The 21,812-nt window shown below is 52.6% G+C and overlaps 1 protein-coding gene across 1 annotated transcript in view; it reads right to left on the reverse strand.

The window, feature by feature from the left end:
* LOC140392182 (uncharacterized) overlaps positions 1 to 21,812 on the reverse strand; it is a gene marked incomplete at its 5' end in the record, with an annotated part of 146,849 nt that overhangs the window by 101,675 nt on the left and 23,362 nt on the right. Inside the window, 2 exon segments of the mRNA XM_072477564.1 lie at positions 3,169 to 3,271; positions 18,573 to 18,634. Coding sequence (XP_072333665.1) covers positions 3,169 to 3,271; positions 18,573 to 18,634 — 165 coding nt within the window.

Below are 21,812 nucleotides of genomic sequence, written 5' to 3' on the forward strand. Positions count from 1 at the left end.
AGCTGGTCGTCCTGCTGGAGCTATACCCCTGCTGAGCAGGAACTGATGCAGCTCATCGCTCATGAATGAGGATCCCCTGTCACTGTGGATGTAGACGGGGAAACCGAACAGAGCGAAGATGGTGCTGAGGGCCCTTGATGACGGTGGCAGACGTCATATCGGGGCATGGGATGGCAAAGGGGAATCTGGAGTACTCATCGACCACACTGAGAATGTACGTGTTACGGTCGGTGGAGGGGAGGGGCCCTTTTAAATCCACGCTGAGGCGTTCAAAGGGGTGGGAAGCCTTCACCAAGCGCACACGGTCCGGCCGGTAGAAGTGCGGCTTGCACTCCGCACAGACCTGGCAGTCCCTGGTGACTGTCCTTACTTCCTCGACGGAGTAGGGCAGATTGCGAGCTTTGACCAGATGGTACAATCGAGTGACCCCCGGGTGACAAAAACTGTCGTGTAGGGCCCGGAGTTGGTCCACTTGTGCGCTGGCACGTGTACCTTGGGAAGAGGGCGTCTGGGGGCTCGTTGAGTTTACCGGGGGCGATACAAGATCTCGTAATTATAGGTGGAGAGCTCGATTCTCCACCGCAAGATTTTATCATTTTTGATCTTGCCCCGCTGTGTGTTATTGAACATGAAGGCTAACTGAGTCAGTGTTGGTTTGTTGATGCTCCCCGTCCGGAGTCTTAGCAGGTTCACTGGAGTCAGCTGAGATTTCTTGAAGCTGCACGTCTGGAGTCGGAACATGAATGAAATGAAAATGAAAATCGCTTATTGTCACAAGTAGGCTTCAAATGAAGTTACTGTGAAAAGTCTCTAGTCGCCACATTCCGGCGCCTGTTCGGGGAGGCTGGTACGGGAATCGAACCATGCTGCTGGCCTGCCTTGGTCTGCTTTCAAAGCCAGCGATTTAGCCCTGTGCTAAACAGCCCCTCTGCAGGAATGCATTGACTTGTGGCGAGGTGCGAGCGAATGAGGGTGGAAGTAGTGTGGTGTCACCAGTGGTCTCACAGTGATCGTCGAGTGCCTCTGTACACACTAGCTGAGGTCTGTCACTTTGCACATCTTGCTTGGGAAGTGGGATGCTGTCGTCACTCGTCTCACATACCGTGGGTAGATCCTCAGTAGCTGCTTGTTGTTCACTTGGGTTGGGTAAATTGTCAGAGTCTTCATCTGGTGGTGCAAACAATGTGGGTGGACTGTCATTGTCTTGCTGTTGTCCTTCATTTGGGCTTGGACTGTCATCGTCGCTTTGTTCTTCACTGTAGCATGATAGACCGTCATGGTCGTCCTGCTGTGCACTGGAGCGTGGTAGACAGTCATAGTCTTCTTGCTGTTTACTTGAGCATGGCAGACTTGCATCGTCTGCCGCTAGTTGGTCAGAGGAGGTTGCTAGACCCTCATGGTCTTGTTCCTGCAAGGACTGCGCGTCGGAGTCTTGCGTTGCTTCTATTGTGGAGTCTGTCCCGAGCTCGCTGTGGAGGCTTGTGACACTGGATTCACTTCTTGTTCATGCAAGGACTGTGGTGTGGAGTCTTGCGTGTCTTCTTTCTTAGAGTCGAGAACCCTGAGCAGTGCATGGACCATGCTCTGTGTGGCAGCAGGCCGCTCTCTGTGGGCGTGTACCGCTCTCTGTCTCTTGGTTTCAGGCTGCAGCATCATCCTGCACCCACGAGTCGGGATGTCATATCTGCTGGTCTGAAGATCCTCAAATCCGAAGAACGAATCTGCGTCTGCGTCGGATTCAGTACGGGGGTCGCCAATGTGCAACACGTCTAGTTGCAGTTCAGATTTGGTACTGGGGTAGCCTCCCAAGGTGAAAGGTTCGTCTGAGTCGTAGTCTTCTAGGACCATGTCATCACTGTTTGCGTCGGAGCTGGCATTGGGCTCACGAGGTTCAGAGAAAATGTAAAGGTCGGTTTTGAAGTATTCAAGGTCGGAATCATCGGTTTGTGCGTAGGTAACTGCTTGTTGCAGGGTTCTTCGGAGGTTAATTTCATTTCCTGGTTCAATTTGAGGCATTGTGCTGTCATTCCAGGTGAAGGAATGTTGTTTTACGGCTTTAAAAGATTTTTTATTTGATTTGGGACGTTACCCCTTTAAATGGGCGTGGTCCGGGGTTTCTGACGCCATGACACGCGTGACGTAGCGTGTAGGAAGCGATTGCGTAGATTGATGTTCCTTTACTGATGGCTGTTTTCGTGATTGCGCGTGTGCGGCGTCCTGCGCGTGTGCGCCGTCCTGCGCGTGTGCGGCGTCCTGCGCGTGTGCGGCGTCCTGCGCGTGTGCGGCGTCCTGCGCGTGTGCGGCGTCCTGCGCATGCGCAAACAGACCTTCCCGTCCTGCGCGTGTGCGGCGTCCTGCGCGTGTGCGGCGTCCTGCGCGTGTGCGGCGTCCTGCGCGTGTGCGGCGTCCTGCGCGTGTGCGGCGTCCTGCGCGTGTGCGGCGTCCTGCGCATGCGCAAACAGACCTTCCCGTCCTGCGCGTGTGCGGCGTCCTGCGCGTGTGCGGCGTCCTGCGCATGCGCAAACAGACCTTCCCGTCCTGCGCGTGTGCGGCGTCCTGCGCGTGTGCGGCGTCCTGCGCGTGTGCATCGTCCTGCGCGTGTGCGGCGTCCTGCGCGTGTGCGGCGTCCTGCGCGTGTGCATCGTCCTGCGCGTGTGCGGCGTCCTGCGCATGCGCAAACAGACCTTCCCGTTCTGCGCGCTTCTCGCGCAACTGCGCAAGTGCAGTCCCTTTGCAGTTCCCGTACCAGCGTCCCCGAACAGGCGCCGGAATGTGGTGACTAGGGGCTTTTCACAGTAACGTCATTTGAAGCCTACTTGTGACAATAAGCGATTTTCATTCATTCATTTCATGCCCTTGCTCCCTCCCTCCCTCCCCCTGCCCCGTGCCCACCCACTCAGCCCCTGCCCCCTCCCCCTGCCCCGTGCCCACCCACTCAGTCTCTGCCCCTCACCCCCAGCCCCTGCCCCCCTCCCCCTGCCCCGGCACTGCCCCCACTCCCCACCCCCAGCCCTGCCCCTTTCTCCCTGCCCCTGCCCCTCGATCTGCAGGGTAGCTAGATTGGCCACGCTAAATTGCCCCTTAACTGGAAACATTATTTAAAGGTGGGCAGAATGGCCTCCTGTTGTGCTTCATTCTCTGGATCCCGATGCCCACACTCTCACCTACCTCCTCTTTGGTAGGCAGCATTTTTCGGAGTTCTGTCAGTTTGTCCGCTCCATACTGGGATCCTTCTCCATTTTTGATATCCTGGATAATACTCGGGATGGATCTGATGATGAGAAACCAAATCGTTGCTCTGCATTCCTATTTTTATTTAATTTGCCAACTAAGGGACAATTTAGCGTGTTCAATCCACCTCCCCTGCACATCTCTGGGTTGTGGGGGTGAAACCCACACAAACACGGGGAGAATGTGCAAACTGCACACGGACAGTGACCCAGAGCCGGGATCGAACCCGGGTCCTCGGCGCCGTGAGGCAGCAGTGCTAACCACTGCGCCGCCGTGCTGCCCTGTTGGTCCAAATTTCAGCAAAGGACCAAGAGATTGATTAGGACAAAGAACAAATAAAAATGACAGCACAGGGACCGGCCCTTCGCCCCTCCCAGCCCGCGCCGATCCAGATCCTCGATCTAAAACTGTCGCCTACTTTCTAAGGATCCGTACCCTCTGCTCCCGGCCCATTCATGGGGTTAAGGGGGTAAAAATAAAGAATGAGAGTAAACTTGGAATTAACACAAAAATGGACAATGAATCATCGATAAGTATATGAAAAGAAGGTTTGTGAAGACAAACATGTCCCTTACAGCCCCAATAGGGAGAATTTATAACGGACAACAAGCATATAGCAGAGCAATTAAACCAGGGGCCGGACTCTGCGATTTTGGGGCTGTGTCTGGGATCTGCGGCGTTTACATGGGGAAAACCCGGCGTCGCCCCAGCACCGATCCTGCGACCGCTGAGGGGCCGCAGCCGCACCATGCCCGTGGCCTGCAGCGGTAACACCGTACAACGTGGCCCCAGCTGTGCGCGGATCCGACCTGCCAGACAGTGCCCCCCTGGACACCCCCTGCCCACCCCCACCAGTCCCCCCACCCTCACGGAAGCCCCTCCCCGGTCAGCAGCACGGCTCCCGACCGACTGTGGCCATGCTGAACACTACCCCCCCCACCCCAACCCCACCTCCATCCCCCCCACTCCCACCTCAACCCCCACCCTCACTCCCACCCTCACCCCCAACTCCAACCCCAGCCCCACCCCCACCCCACCCCCACCCTCACTCCCACCCCCAACCCCCACCTTCACCCCCCCCACTCCCACCCCCACCCCCACCCCCCCCACTCCCATCCCCCCCACTCCCACCCCCACCCCCCCACTCCCACCCCCAACCCCCACCTTCACCCTCAGCCCCAACCCCACCCTCAACCCCACCCCCACTCCACCCCCAACCCCACCCTCCCCACCCCCACTCCCACCCCAACCCCCACCTTCACCCCCAGCCCCAACCCCACCCTCAACCCCAACCCCACCCTCAACCCCACCCCCACACCACCCCCAACCCCACCCTCCCCACCCCCACTCCCACCTCAACCCCCACCTTCACTCCCACCCTCACCCCCCACCCCAACCCCACCCCCACCCCCCCCACTCCCACCCCCACCCCACCCCACCCCCCCACTCCACCTCAACCCCCACCTTCACTCCCACCCCCACCCCCAACCCCAACCCCACCCCCAACTCCAACCCCAGCCCCACCCCCACCCCCATCCCCATCCCACCCCGACCCCACCCCCACCCTCACTCCCACCCCCAACCCCCACCTTCACCCCCAGCCCCAACCCCACCCCCACCCTCAACCCCACCCCCACTCCACCCCCAACCCCACCCCCACCCCAACCCCCACCTTCACCCCCAGCCCCAACCCCACCCTCAACCCCACCCCCACTCCACCCCCAACCCCACCCTCCCCACCCCCACTCCCACCCCAACCCCACCCCCACCCCCCCCACTCCCACCCCCACCCCCCCACTCCCACCCCCCCCACTCCCACCCCCACCCCCCCACTCCCACCTCAACCCCCAGCTTCACTCCCACCCTCACCTCCAACCCCACCCCCACCTCCAACCCCAGCCCCAGCCCCACCCCCATCCCCGTCCCACCCCGACCCCACCCCCACACTCACTCCCACCCCCAACCCCCACCTTCACCCCCAGCCCCAACCCCACCCCCACCCCAACCCCCACCTTCACCCTCAGCCCCAACCCCACCCTCAACCCCACCCCCACTCCACCCCCAACCCCACCCTCCCCACCCCCACTCCCACCCCAACCCCCACCTTCACCCCCAGCCCCAACCCCACCCTCAACCCCAACCCCACCCTCCCCACCCCCATTCCCACCCCAACCCTCACTCCCAACGCCAGCCCCACCCCCAACCCCACCCCCACTCCCAATGCTACCCCCTGCCCCACCCCAACCCCCACCTTCACCCCCAGACCCAACCCCACCCCCACCCCCAACCCCAACCCCATCCCCACCCCAATCATAATAGCCAACTGTGATCTTACATCATAGAAACCCTTTAGTGATTTAGTTAATTAATAAACGGTTTTGTTCATTTACAAAGCCGTATGTTCTTTGAGCACTTCAACCACAAAGACTTCGCCATCCGTGCATACAGAGAACATTACATGGTACCAGGAGTTGGGTGCAGGGAGGAAAATCGAAGGCTTGACAAGAAAGAGGTCGGCTGTGAAACTCGAGACAACGAGGTGAAGCAAGAATGGAAGCACTCAGGACTTTCTGCCCACTCCTGACGACTGGCGTGCTTCTGAATAACAATTTATCTTTTACGTGGAGGCCGGGGTCTCCAGGAGGCCTCAGACCAGAGGAGAATAGCCTTACTGATGACTGTAGCAGGTCTCCAAGCAATTAGCTTATTTAAAATGTGCTAGTTTGTCCCGGAAGACAACAGGAAAAGCTACGATAAAATAATTGAACGCTTTTGGGACTACTGCCATCTGAAGAAAAATGTAAGCGCAATCCTTCAATTTTGCAGACCTGCAGGATTCTCTAATCAAGGACCAAATTATGGACGGCACGTTACGCAAACAATTGCTCTGCGAACGAGATTTAACTTTCTTTGATGCAATACGGATATGCAAGGCCAGCGAAGTTGCTTTGCAACAACTCACGGAAATTCAAACACAGGGAAGTGGCGCGAAACGAGAAAGCGAGACGGACGCCATCCTTGCTGTATCGAAACAGCCAACGTGGTCAGCACGGGGGCCGTTATTTTAGAAGGCCATCGGAACACGCCGCTTTGTGTCTGAGGTGCGGCAGAACGCACAGCCCGCGTAGGTGCCCTGCATTTGGCAAAACGTATGCCAAATGCTCAAAGTGCAACCATTTTGCCAGCAATGCCAGCCCATGGAGCGAACACGGGTGCTGAAGAACATCAACTATGCAAATGAAATGAAAAACGATGCTTTAACATTGCAAGATGCCGTCCGGAGTGGGCAAGATGAGGACACGGTCATGATATTCAGATAAACATATCATGGTGCAAACACACATACACACTGATGGACAGATCAACGGACCAATCAACAACACGCAACATCACAGCCAATCACCAGTGAGAGCACACGCACTATAAAACGGGGAACACCACAGTTCCCGCTCATTCCAGCAGGAGACAGCTCAGGGCACAGAGCTCACAGCGCGCCACTCAGACATACACCATGTGCTGAGTGCCTCTCCAAGGCAGTGATAGGGCTGGGTCCACAGGTTAACGGGTAAAGAACGAACCACAGTCATACGTTTACAGATGTTGTTACCAAGAGTAATAAAACAGAGTTGTACCATCTACAACCGTGTTGGTTTGTCTGTATAGCGGAACACTCAACACGACATAGTACCAGGATTGGAACCCAGCAACAGTGAGACCTACCTGCACATCTTCAGGGATCCGCCATCCTGCGCCATGGACACCATCAGCCCGCCGCAGCCGCTCCAAATCGCTGGAAACCTCGGCGTCAACTGGAAGCTGTTTAAACAGCTCTTCCAGCTCTTCCTAGAAGCCACAGACAGGGAGAATGCATCGGACACCAGGAAAATCGCCCTCCTCCTCTCCACGTCAGGGCAACACGCCATCCACATCTACAACTCCCTGGTGTTCGCGGAAGGCGAGGACAAGACGAAGTACAAGACGGTCCTTCTTAAACTTGAGCAACACTTCAGCGTCGAGGTGAATGAGAGCTTCGAGAGGTACCTCTTCCAGCAGCGCCTGCAGGGTAAGGATGAGCCTTTTCAATCTTTCCTAACACACCTCCGTATCCTCGCGCAGTCCTGCGGCTATGGGGCCACCTCCGATTCTATGATTCGCGACCAGATAGTTTTTGGGGTCACCTCGGGCACCCTACGCCAGCAGCTCCTCAAAATAAAGAGCCTCACCCTAGCCACCGCCATCGAAGCCTGCGTCCTCCATGAAAACGCGACCAGCCAGTACTCCCAATTCCAGGGGGTCGAATCGGCACGGCAGGGGTCCTACGAGGCCGAGCGGGTCCAGTCGATCGAGTTCCTCCCGGCCCGCGGCCCGGACGAGGGCGGCCATTTCGCGCGCGTTCCGCGGCCTTCCGCGCTTGTACGCGCCAAAAGAGATGTCGACGCAGAGGGACGTAACGTGCAGGCGCGCTCTACGCAGGACCGAACTGCGCATGCGCGGTCGCGCAACGAACGCCATGACGTCACGACGTGCGGCAACTGTGGATCCGCACATTTAAAGCGGCAATGTCCAGCAAAGAATCGACAATGCCTCCGCTGTGGCAGGATGGGCCACTATGCTGCCTGCTGCCGAGCAGCTCAACCTGCCAACGCTCCCCAATTCCGACAGCCTCGCAGGGACATGCGAACCATTCAGCCTCCATACTCCAAGTCATACCCTGACGATGTACAGACCGGTGATACCGACGACCGGGAAGCCTTCCTCGTTGCGGTCATTGACAGGAACCGAATGTCCCCAAGCAGGACCCACCAGCCGATGCCAGTGCACAGCGTTAATCCGGGCGATGAATGGTGTGCCACCCTAATGGTCAACCGATCACCAATAACATTCCATTTAGACACTGGTGCCTCCGCCAACTTAATAGCATGGTCAGCCTTCTACACCTTGAAGGTCAGACCACCGATTCGGCCTATCCCGCTGTCAGATGGTCGATTACAACGGAAATGTTATCCCGGCGATGGGATCCTGCCAGCTCGAGGTTACACACAATGCACACACGGCCACACTGTCCTTTGAGATAGTTGGATCATCGAAGGACTCCCTGCTAGGCGCACAGGCGTGCAAGGTTCTCCACCTCATTCAGCGGGTACACACTCTGTCTCCAGAAGGCACGTCCGACTTCCCGGATGCAGACTTTAGGGCACAGCTCCACTCGCTCCTCGCCCACAACCAGGAGGCATTCGAGGGCATAGGAACACTGCCCGACACTTACAGAATACAGCTCAAACCGGGCGCCACCCCGGTCATTCACGCACCTTGTAGAGTCCCAGCGCCACTCAAAGACCGCCTCAAGCAGCAGCTGCAGGATCTCCAGGGCCAAGGAGTGCTTTCCCGGGTCACGGAGCCCACGCCATGGGTCAGCTCCATGGTGTGCGTAAAAAAGCCCTCTGGCGAGATCCGGATCTGCATCGACCCGAAAGACCTGAACAACATCATGAGGGAACACTATCCCATTCCCAAATGGGAAGAGATCACGAGCGAAATGGCCCGGGCTAAAATTTTTACAAAGCTTGATGCCTCAAAGGGTTTTTGGCAGATTCAATTGGATCAGTCCAGCAGGAAGCTGTGCACCTTCAACACTCCCTTTGGCAGGTTCTGCTACAACAGAATGCCGTTTGGCATCATCTCGGCATCCGAGGTCTTTCACAGGATCATGGAACAGATGATGGAGGGCATCGAAGAGGTGCGCGTCTATGTTGACGATGTCATCATCTGGTCCACCACACCACAGGAGCACATCAGTCGTCTCCAGCGTGTCTTTGCTCGGATACGGGAACACGGCCTGCGCCTCAACTGAGCCAAGTGTTCTTTTGGCCAAACTGAGCTAAAGTTTCTGGGGGACCACATCTCCCGGTCGGGAGTGCGTCCAGATGCAGACAAGGTGAGCGCCATCACAGCCATGCCGCAGCCAGCAGACAAGAAAGCAGTGCTACGCTTCCTAGGCATGGTCAACTTCCTGGGGAAGTTCATTCCCAACCTTGCCTCCCACACAACAGCTCTTCGCCACATGGTGAAGAAGTCCACGGAGTTCCAGTGGCTGCCCGCACACCAGAAGGAATGGGAGGAGCTCAAGATCAAGCTCACCACCGCCCCGGTATTGGCGTTCTTCGACACTACTCTAGATACAAAGATCTCGACTGATGCCAGCCAGTCCGGCATTGGGGCGGTACTCCTGCAACGGGACGACACTGCATCATGGGCCCCGGTCGCCTATGCCTCGCGGGCGATGACCCCCACAGAACAGCGCTATGCGCAGATTGAGAAGGAGTGCCTGGGTTTGTTAACCGGCATAGATAAATTCCACGACTACGTGTATGGTCTCCCTCAGTTCACCGTGGAAACCGACCATCACCCCCTGGTCAGCATCATACAAAAGGACCTGAATGAGATGACCCCTCGCCTCCAGCGCATTCTGCTCAAGCTCCGGAGGTACGACTTCCAACTGGTCTACACCCCGGGAAAGGACCTCATCATCGCGGATGCCCTATCCAGAGCAGTGAGCACACCGCCCGAATCGGGGGGGGTTCGCCTGTCAGGTCGAAGCGCAGGTGGCGTTCACATCGGCAAATCTGCCAGCTGATGATTAAGTCTGGCCCGTATTCGCCGGGAGACTGCGGCTGACCCCCTTCTACAACGTGTGATGCGCCACATGACGGAAAAGTGGCTCAAAGGACAGTGCCCACAATTCTACAATGTCCGGGACGACTTGGCCGTCATTGACGGTGTCCTCCTAATGCTGGACCGGATCGTGATCCCACACAGCATGCACAGGCTGGTCCTCGAACAATTACACAAAGGCCATCTCGGGGTTGAGAAGTGCAGACGGAGGGCCTGAGAAGCTGTGTACTGGCCGGGCATCAGCGACGACATCGCCAACATGGTGCTCAACTACCCCACCTGCCAAAGGCTTCAGCCGGCGCAACCCCCTGAGACGCTTCAGCCCCATGAGTTGGTAACGTCCCCCTGGGCGAAGGTGGGTGTGGACCTTTTTCATGCGCTCGGCAGGGACTATGTAATCATCATAGATTACTTTTCAAATTATCCAGAGGTCATACGCCTGCACGACTTGACATCATCAGCTGTCATCAGGGCCTGCAAGGAAACCTTCGCTCGCCATGGCATTCCGCTTACCGTCATGTCGGACAACGGGCCCTGTTTTGCGAGCCAAGAATGGTCTTCTTTTGCCGCTTCCTATGGCTTCACACACGTAACGTCCAGCCCTCTGCATCCCCAGTCAAATGGCAAGGCGGAAAAGGGCGTCCACATCGTGAAGCGGCTCCTCTGCAAGGCCGCTGATGCCAGATTGGATTTCTGTTTAGCCCTGCTGGCCTATCGAACGGCCCCACTGTCCACAGGCCTCTCACCAGCTGTTGATGGGTCGCAGCCTCAGGACCACTGTGCCGTCCATTCATGTTCCTAAACCCGACCATGCTCCAGTACTGCAAAGGATGCGACAGCAGCGTGCTCAGCAGAAGGTGGCACATGACACTCGGGCAACTGATCTTCCTGCCTTGGCGCCTGAAGACAATGTCCGCATCCACCTACCAGAGGGTGGCTGGTCGGCAACTGCCGAAGTTCTCCGCTGCGTGGCTCCCCGCTCGTTCCTGGTTCGCATGCCTGATGGCTCCATTCGCCGGCGTAATCGGTGGGCCCTTCGGCTGCTTCCGCGCTCGCTACGTGATCATGCACCGGTGCCACGCCCTCCTGTTGTCCCTGATGTCGACTTTGTGGAGCTTCCTGCCACCATGCCCATTCCTCTGTCGCCTGTGGCCAGGCCCATTCCTCAGCCGGTGGATCCTAACCCACCCTTGAGGCGGTCAACCCGAATTCGTCGCCCACCTCCTGGGCTGGACTCATGAGCCTGTTTGCACATTGGACTCACTAACGTGTTATGCCACAATGTTAATGTGTTTCTCTTTTTGTCGTTACAGGAGTTCGCTTTCGATGTTTGATGATTGCACTTGTTTTGTTTATGGTACAACCTCGTTGCTATGTTGCACCCGACACCTTCCGATGTATATAGTTTAGCCTCATGTACATGTTGTAGATATTGCACACACATTCAGCTGCACTCAGTACACACCAATATTTATTACCACATAGGCACATATTCTTGTAAAAAGGGGGATGTCATGATATTCAGATAAACATATCATGGTGCAAACACACATACACACTGATGGACAGATCAACGGACCAATCAACACACACGCAACAGAACAGCCAATCACCAGTGAGAGCACACGCACTATAAAACGGGGAACACCACAGTTCCCGCTCATTCCAGCAGGAGACAGCTCAGGGCACAGAGCTCACAACGTGCCACTCAGACATACACCATGTGCTGAGTGCCTCTCTAAGGTAGTGTTAGGGCTGGGTCCACAGGTTAACGGGTAAAGAACGAACCACAGTCATACGTTTACAGATGTTGTAATCAAGAGTAATAAAACAGAGTTGTACCATCTACAACCGTGTTGGTTCGTTTGTATAGCGGAACACCCAACAAGACAGACACCAGTGCAGCAGATGGCGACAAAGATTCATCCTTCATCAATACCATCGTGGAGGACACAGAACAATTCTACAAGGTAGAAGAAACTGGAACCGGCCAGGTAGACAATTGGACAATTCAGCTAATGATAAATCAAACCAGCGCATTCATCAAAATGGACACTGGTACCAGAGCAAATTTAATAAACAAGGCAGACCTCACGAAGATGCGCATTCAGCCACACATTCAGCCAGACAATGAGTACAGTCTCACAGACTACCACAGCACGAGACGCTTGGAAAATGCACTCTGCAATTAGAGGTTAACGAACAGTCATATTTGGTAGAATTCGCAGTTGTTGAGGCAGATAAGAGACCACTGGTCAGCGCGACAGCATGTGAGGCCCGACAACTAGTCCAGCGACTATACGATCAAGACAATGATTTCTTCGAACTCAATGAATTGCGCACTGATTATCCAATTGGCGACACAGAAATTCAAGCCACAGAAATTGACTGCAGACAGATGGCGCACGAGGCAGCTAAAGATGAAAAGACACAACAGACGCTCGAGATCAAATCCAAAGCTCGGGCCGCAGCTCTGCTGAGAATGAAGCTGCCACCGGAAGCACGGTGGGCCCAGAAGACAGGGTTTCCTCCGAGAGCGTGCAACAACACAGCGACCAAAACCGTGAGTCAAGTGAGATAATAAACACAATGCAATGCGTATCTCAGCAGCTGACATCGAACAGCACAACGGTGAGCCCTAGTATAGCAGGGAAATTCCTGAAGCCAGATAAAACGGAACCACTTCCTTCAAAACTTAATCGGGAAGTTGGGCTTGCACCAAAAGCCGGGAAGACATTTAAACCACGAACTCCCCCCAAAAAAACATCCGGCACATCGGAGATGGTGAAACAGCAAAATCAGCCAAGAGACTGATACAGACTCTTTAAAACACCAGACACTTTAAAAAACAAAATTTGCATGTGTACAACTTGACCCATTTTCAAAACTGTCTTTGTAAATAGTTCATATGTGCATGTAAATGATTTAACAATCCTCTTGTGTCATGGGATTGTCACTTTAAGAAATGTTTGTCTGCTCAAGTGGCTGCAGTGATGTCAGAGTGTGGGTGGAGCTGAGCTCTGGCTCTGCTTTTTAGTTTCGCTTTGAGGAAATGCTTGGGTGTGTCTGTGTTTTTTAGTTTCAGTGTTTAGTGTTGTACATAGAACATAGAACATAGAACAATACAGCGCAGTACAGGCCCTTCGGCCCACGATGTTGCACCGAAACAAAAGCCATCCAACCTACACTATGCCATTATCATCCATATGTTTATCCAATAAACTTTTAAATGCCCTCAATGCTGGCGAGTTCACCACTGTAGCAGGTAGGGCATTCCACGGCCTCACTACTCTTTGCGTAAAGAACCTACCTCTGACCTCTGTCCTATATCTATTACCCCTCAGTTTAAAGTTATGTCCCCTCGTGCCAGCCATATCCATCCGCGGGAGAAGGCTCTCACTGTCCACCCTATCCAACCCCCTGATCATTTTGTATGCCTCTATTAAGTCTCCTCTTAACCTTCTTCTCTCCAACGAAAACAACCTCAAGTCCATCAGCCTTTCCTCATAAGATTTTCCCTCCATACCAGGCAACATCCTGGTAAATCTCCTCTGCACCCGCTCCAAAGCCTCCACGTCCTTCCTATAATGCGGTGACCAGAACTGTACGCAATACTCCAAATGCGGCCGTACCAGAGTTCTGTACAGCTGCAACATGACCTCCCGACTCCGGAACTCAATCCCTCTACCAATAAAGGCCAACACTCCATAGGCCTTCTTCACAACCCTATCAACCTGGGTGGCAACTTTCAGGGATCTATGTACCTGGATACCTAGATCCCTCTGCTCATCCACACTTTCAAGAACTTTACCATTAGCCAAATATTCCGCATTCCTGTTATTCCTTCCAAAGTGAATCACCTCACACTTCTCTACATTAAACTCCATTTGCCACCTCTCGGCCCAGCTCTGCAGCTTATCTATATCCCTCTGTAATCTGCTACATCCTTCCACACTATCGACAACACCACCGACTTTAGTATCGTCTGCAAATTTACTCACCCACCCTTCTGCGCCTTCCTCTAGGTCATTGATAAAAATGACAAACAGCAACGGCCCCAGAACAGATCCTTGTGGTACTCCACTTGTGACTGTACTCCATTCTGAACATTTCCCATCAACCACCACCCTCTGTCTTCTTTCAGCTAGCCAATTTCTGATCCACATCTCTAAATCACCCTCAATCCCCAGCCTCCGTATTTTTTGCAATAGTCTACCGTGGGGAACCTTATCAAACGCTTTGCTGAAATCCATATACACCACATCAACTGCTCTACCCTCGTCTACCTGTTCAGTCACCTTCTCAAAGAACTCAATAAGGTTTGTGAGGCATGACCTACCTTCACAAAGCCATGCTGACTATCCCTGATCATATTATTCCTATCTAGATGATTATAAATCTTGTCTCTTATAATCCCCTCCAAGACTTTACCCACTACAGACGTGAGGCTCACCGGCCTATAGTTGCCGGGGTTGTCTCTGCTCCCCTTTTTGAACAAAGGGACCACATTTGCTGTCCTCCAGTCCTCTGGCACTATTCCTGTAGCCAATGATGACATAAAAATCAAAGCCAAAGGTCCAGCAATCTCTTCCCTGGCCTCCCATAGAATCCTAGGATAAATCCCATCAGGTCCCGGGGACTTATCTATTTTCAGCCTGTCCAGAATTGCCAACACCTCTTCCCTACGTACCTCAATGCCATCTATTCTATTAGCCTGGGGCTCAGCATTCTCCTCCACAACATTATCTTTTTCCTGAGTGAATACTGACGAAAAATATTCATTTAGTATTTCGCCTATCTCTTCAGACTCCACACACAATTTCCCATCCCTGTCCTTGACTGGTCCTACTCTTTCCCTAGTCATTCGCTTATTCCTGACATACCTATAGAAAGCTTTTGGGTTTTCCTTGATCCTTCCTGCCAAATACTTCTCATGTCCCCTCCTTGCTCGTCTTAGCTCTCTCTTTAGATCCTTCCTCGCTACCTTGTAACTATCCATCGCCCCAACCGAAACTTCACACTTCATCTTCACATAGGCCTCCTTCTTCCTCTTAACAAGAGATTCCACTTCCTTGGTAAACCACGGTTCCCTCGCTCGACGCCTTCCTCCCTGTCTGACCGGTACATACTTATCAAGAACACGCAGTAGCTGATCTTTGAACAAGCCCCACTTATCCAGTGTGCCCAACACTTGCAGCCTACTTCTCCACCTTATCCCCCCCAAGTCACGTCTAATGGCATCATAATTGCCCTTCCCCCAGCTATAACTCTTGCCCTGCGGTGTATACTTATCCCTTTCCATCATTAACGTAAACGTCACCGAATTGTGGTCACTGTCCCCAAAGTGCTCTCCTACCTCCAAATCCAACACCTGGCCTGGTTCATTACCCAAAACCAAATCCAACATGGCCTCGCCTCTTGTTGGCCTGTCAACATATTGTTTCAGGAAACCCTCCTGCACACACTGTACAAAAAATGACCCATCTATTGTACTCGAACTATATCTTTTCCAGTCAATATTTGGAAAGTTAAAATCTCCCATAATAACTACCCTGTTACTTTCGCTCATATCCAGAATCATCTTCGCCATCCTTTCCTCTACATCCCTAGAACTATTCGGAGGCCTATAAAAAACTCCCAACTGGGTGACCTCTCCTTTCCTGTTTCTAACTTCAGCCCATACTACCTCGGCAGAAGAGTCCCCATCTAGCATCCTCTCCGCCACCGTAATACTGCTCTTGACTAGCAGCGCCACACCTCCCCCTCTTTTGCCTCCTTCTCTGAGCTTACTAAAACACCTAAACCCCGGAACCTGCAACATCCATTCCTGTCCCTGCTCTATCCATGTCTCCGAAATGGCCACAACATCGAAGTCCCAGGTACCAACCCACGCTGCCAGTTCCCCTACCTTGTTTCGTATACTCCTGGCATTGAAGTAGACACACTTCAAACCACCTACCTGAACACTGGCCCCCTCCTGCGATGTCAAATCTGTGCTCCTGACCTCTATACTCTCATTCTCCCTTACCCTAAAACTACAATCCAGGTTCCCATGCCCCTGCTGCATTAGTTTAAACCCCCCCAAAGAGCACTAACAAATCTCCCCCCCAGGATATTTGTGCCCCTCAGGTTCAGATGTAGACCATCCTGTCTGTAGAGGTCCCACCTTCCCCAGAAAGAGCCCCAGTTATCCAAAAATCTGAATCCCTCCCGCCTGCACCATCCCTGTAGCCACGTGTTTAAATGCTCTCTCTCCTTATTCCTCATCTCACTATCACGTGGCACGGGCAACAACCCAGAGATAACAACTCTGTTTGTTCTAGTTCTGGGCTTCCATCCTAGCTCCCTGAAAGCCTGCCTGACATCCTTGTCCCCTTTCCTACCTATGTCGTTGGTGCCAATGTGGACCACGACTTGGGGCTGCTCCCCCTCTCCCCTAAGGACCCGGAAAACACGATCCGAGACATCACGTACCCTTGCACCTGGGAGGCAACATACCAAACGTGAGTCTCTCACGCTCCCACAAAATCTCCTATCTGTGCCCCTGACTATAGAGTCCCCAATTACTAATGCTCTGCTCCTCTCCCCCCTTCCCTTCTGAGCAACAGGGACAGACTCTGTGCCAGAGGCCCTTACCCCATGGCTTACCCCTGGTAAGTCGTCCCCCCCACAAGTATCCAAAGCGGTATACTTGTTTCTCAGGGGAACGACCGCAGGGGATCCCTGCACTGACTGCTTTTTCCCAGTCCCTCTTACAGTTACCCACCTATCTCCAATCTTTGGTGTAACTAATTCCCTGAAGCTGCTATCTATGACCCCTTCTGCCTCCCGAATGATCCGAAGTTCTTCCAACTCCAGCTCCAGTTCCCTAACTCGGTCTTGGAGGAGCTGGAGATGGCAGCACTTCCTGCAGGTAAAATCAGCAGGGACACTAACTGCGTCCCTCACCTCAAACATCCTGCAGGAGGAACATTGCACTCCCTTCCCTGCCATTCCTCGAACCTTCTACCAAGATCTGGCTAAAAAATAATAATAATATAATAAAATATGGTACTTACCTCAGACCAATGGGTTTTATTATTAGGTTAGAGGAGGAGGGCGGGTGGGAGACACTACACGTGTAGTGTCTCGGGTTTCCTCTCCACCAGAATTTATTGGGGAGGGTCTTCCCAGACGTCCGCGGGTCGACTTCCTGTTCCCGCCTAAAAAACTAATTTAAAATAAAAAAAAGAAAAATTCTCAGCTCCTGCTGAAATTGACTAACCAGCTAGCTCCACTCCCGCCGAAATCGACTGGCCTGCCCCTGCAAAGACAAGTGCTTTTAAAGGTTGACTTACCTCCCAGCAACCTCCTTCCGCAATGCTCCCGCTGAAACTGACTCACCACTCACCAGCTGTTCTCACGCCGCCGAAATCGACTGGACTGCCCCTGCAAAGACAACTGCTTTTAAAGGTTGACTTACCTCCCAGCAACCTCCTTCCGCAATGCTCCCGCTGAAACTGACTCACCACTCACCAGCTGTTCTCACGCCGCCGAAATCGACTTGTGTTTTAGCCAGCCAGCCAGCCAGCAGCCAGCCAAAGAAGGTGTGATGTTGATCTCTCTGCCATCTGAAGACTATCTCTAGATCATTTGGTGAATTCAGAGTGATAACTGCTCTCAGTAAAGAATTTAAACCTGATATGCTTCTGTAAAAAGGATATTTGTCTTATGGATGTGAAAAGGAAAGTTTAACTATTACTTAGCGTGTTGTATTCTTTGGGGTTGTATTTGAATTGATGGTTGCTAAGATGTTCAGTGTATGTTTTAAAAAGGTTAACTGAGTTCATAGAATAAACATTGTTTTACTTTTAAAAATACTTTTCCATTTCTGCTGTACCACACCTGTAGAGTGGGCCGTGTGCTCCCCATACCACAATCTAGTAAAAGTTGTGGGTCAGGTGAACTCCATGATATACTTTGGGGGGCCCATAACACTTGAAAAAGAGGAGGATATAATTATATGTAGAATATCATTTGTGTATAATTTTAGAACCAAACTGTAAATAAAGATAGGCGCCGTATGCATAGACAGAGATTCTAGCATCCGGCCACAGGTGGTGTGGTGACAGGAGTAGGTCACTGGAAGACAGGCCACATGGAGATAGGAGGTAATCTCCTGGACAGCACAGGGACACAGAATCTGGACAACAAACACAGAGCACAGTCGCATGTCAAGCAGGTCCTGAGTCAACAGTTATTAATAAGAGTTAACCATTTTGTATTAAGCCGTAATATCCAACTGTGATCTTACATCATAGAAACCCTTTAGTGATTTAGTTAATTAATAAACGGTTTTGTTCATTTACAAAGCCGTATGTTCTCTGAGCACTTCAACCACAAAGACATCGCCATCCGTGTACACAGAGAACGTTACACTGGGCACGCTGTCACCCTGCCAGAGGAAGCTGAGTCGCGCTCAAGGTGATTATTTGTCTCGTTGCTGTTAAAGATTTCTCACACACACTGCTAGTTTTCCACTTGCTTCTCAAAGCAAACGCCCTGAGGACTAAATTATTGGTGTAAACTTGCCAAGAATCAGTGAAAAACTAAACACAAAGTTATTAAATATTAATATTCAACACTGAACTTCAATCTGATTGGACACAACACAGACTGACTGTTGTTACCTTTTGAACTGTTTCAGGAATATACTGATGTTCATACTCTTCTTCCCATCCAGAACAGAAACCTAGGAATTAAAATGACATATTAGAATATTTTCTCAAACTAATCCCATTTTCCCAGCCTCCAGAACTCTCTCAATCTAAATCTCCTGATGGCATGATTAACCCCAGCGTAAACCCCAGTGAAGGGCAGCAGTGGGATCATTGCCAATTTTGGACAGAAACGTTCACTATCGCTATGTCAAAATCCTTAAACTCCCTCCCTAATTGCATACTGGGTGTACCTACACCACATGGACTATGAACAGAGGAACATCGTGTCAGGATTAGGCCAGTCAGCCCATCGAGCCTGATCCACCATTCTATGCGATCATGGCCGATCGTCCACTATCCCCATAACCCTTTACATTATTGTGAATCAGAAATCTCTCAATCTCTGCTTTAACACACTCAATCACGGAGCTTCCACAGCCTCTGGTTTGGAGAATTCCAAAGATTCACCATCCTGTGTAAAGAAATCTCTCCTCATCTCGGTCTTAAATCGCACCCCCTTTATTTTGAAATTGTGTCCCTTAGTTCTAAACTCCCCAGCCAATGGAAACATCTTACCTGCATCTACTCTGTCTATTCCTGTAAGTATCTGGTAGGTTTCAATCAGATTACTGTTTTGTTACGCTCTTGACGTAGCATAAGCTGCTTTCTTGATGTGCACTCTGACAAAGGAAGGTTCAGACTCGGAGGTAGCTTTAACACGTTTATCAAACTATTAACAATTCTCCTACTTGGATTCGACGCTACTGTTAATCCTGTTATAGCTACTCAGACTGACTAACCAGTCTGCTACAATCCACGTGGTGGGTGTGATGTTGAATCAACCCTGTGTCTGTACTCACTGAGTGTCTCCACTGGAAAGAGACTGAGCATGTGTGATGTGTCCTTTTATATGGGTTGGTGTAATGCCCTCCTGTGGTAGTGTCACCTCTGTGTGTATCGTGAATGTCCATTGGTCGTGTCCTATCTTACTGGCCTATTGGTTGACTGCCTGTGTGTCATGTCTCTGGTGCTCCCTCTAGTGTCTACCTAGATGTAGTGTATGTACATTAACCCTTTGTGTACTTACAGTGATGTATATCACCACAATTACCTCACATTCTTCGAAGCTGTGGAGAATGCAGGCCCAGTTGGCCAATCTCTTTTCATAAGGACAGTCCCACCATCCCTGGAACGAGTCTGGTGAACCTTTGTTGATATAGACTGGGAACAGCTGATCCTTGTGTTACCCCAAGACACACAGACTCCCAACGCGAGAATGACCCGTCTATTTTTACTCTAAGTTAATCAATCCTTAATCCAGGCCAGTACCTTGCCTGCCTCCCCATGTGCTATTATTTTATTAACAACCTCCTGTGGGAAGCCTTGGCCGGGTTTCTCTGAGCCCATGCACAGCTCGGAGAATTGCGTTAGAACCACACCGTGCGCGGATGCCAGCGATTCTCCGCCAGCCGTGTGCGCGGGGTTGACGCGGCGCCGGTCGGGGGCTGATGAAAGAGGCCCCCGCGCTGATTCTCCGCGGTCGACCGGCTGAGTGCCCGCTGGCGTGGTTCTAACATGGTTCCACCCGATGGGAGCTCGGACCCACGGCCCCGGTGGCCGTCCTGGTGGGGGGGGGGGGGGGTGGTCTGCACGGCGGCCACGCCCGCGATCGGGGGCTACCGATCGGCGGGCTCGGGTGATCCGGGGGTGGGGGGGGGGGTCCACCTTCTTCCCGATGGTAACGCTGACTGCGGAAGCGTCTCCCTATTCCTCAATTATTCCTGTGTTTATGAACGATCGTCTCTCCATGTCCACTGGGAATGAACGGGGTCCGGTTTCAGTGACACTAATTCCGCCGATCTAACTGGATCCAGGAACAAAGTTTCACGGGTGTACAGATTCATTTACCAGAAAGAATCGAGCTGTGCTGTGTGAATCCCGGCCTGTTTTCTCATTATTTTGGTCGGTTCTCCGGAAACACGCGGCTCAGTCTCGTTCTGAGAGGACGTTTCATTAGCGGTTCTGCCGGAGGAACTCCCGTTGCTGCGTGTGGAGTGGTCCGATTGCCAAGGAAACTCTCCTTTCCAAGGTTCCTCCAGTTTATCCAGGCCAGATTTGAAAGTTTAGACGTCTCCCTGGCTGCTCCGTTTGATCCTGGGGGAAGGCGCAGTTCAAATGTGTTTAATATCGTTGAGAGTGGTGGGGGTTTGAAATTCAGCTCCTGTGAACATGGTTCCATTGTCGTATACAACGGCTTTGAGTAATCTGTGTTCAAAAGCAATGCCGTTATCTTCAAATGGTAACATGCAATGCAGCTGACTTCACCTCAAAACTGTCCATCCATTTAGAATGTGCATCAATCACGGGCAAAAACATTGTGACCATGAACGGACCAACATAATGGGATTGGATTTGTGGCCATGCCGGCCTGGCCATTCCCCAGGGCGCATTGGGCTGTACCAGGAAACCTGTGTTGTAGTCGGGATTGTTGACCGAGCTCGACTAGCTTCCCGATCCCAGCAACAATCCCAGGGCCGGGAGTCTCCCCTACCCGGCGGGGAGAATCCCGCCCCAGGTCACCACACAACTTCCGGCAGCGGCTCCACCTGAGAGACGTCAGGGTGGATCCTGTGTAATTCAGGCAGGGGCAGCTCTCGGACTGCTCCAGGAATGACCACTCTTGCTCCCAGCTCACCCGTATGGGAAATGATGTAACTGATGTTTCTGAGTGATATCGGATGGAATCTAATGGCCTCACACACCCGCACCGGGCACAATGTGACCGAAAAATCTCGGGAGATTTAGACGGCTCGACACACATCTTGAGATCGAAGGGACATTACGGGCGTCGCGATCGGGATCTCGCCCAAAATGGGCAGGATCCAAATCTGTCTAATCTGCATATTAAACTTCCCCAGTAAACAGCACTTAGAGAGTCACAGAGGTTTACAGCACGGAAACAGGCCCTTCGGCCCAGCTGGTCCGTGCCGCCCAGTGTCTATCACTAAGCTAGTCCCACTTGCCCGCATTTAGCCCGTATCCCTCTGTACCCACCCTGCCCATGTAACTGTCTAACTGCTTTTTAAAGGACAAAATTGTACCCGCCTCTCCCACTGCCTCTGGCAGCTCGTTCCAGACGCTCACCCCCCTCTGTGTGAAGACATTTCCCCTCTGGTCTCTTTTGTATCTCTGCCCTCTCACCTTAAACCT

Source organism: Scyliorhinus torazame, chromosome 15, assembly GCF_047496885.1.
Source record: "Scyliorhinus torazame isolate Kashiwa2021f chromosome 15, sScyTor2.1, whole genome shotgun sequence".
Taxonomy (NCBI): domain Eukaryota; kingdom Metazoa; phylum Chordata; class Chondrichthyes; order Carcharhiniformes; family Scyliorhinidae; genus Scyliorhinus; species Scyliorhinus torazame.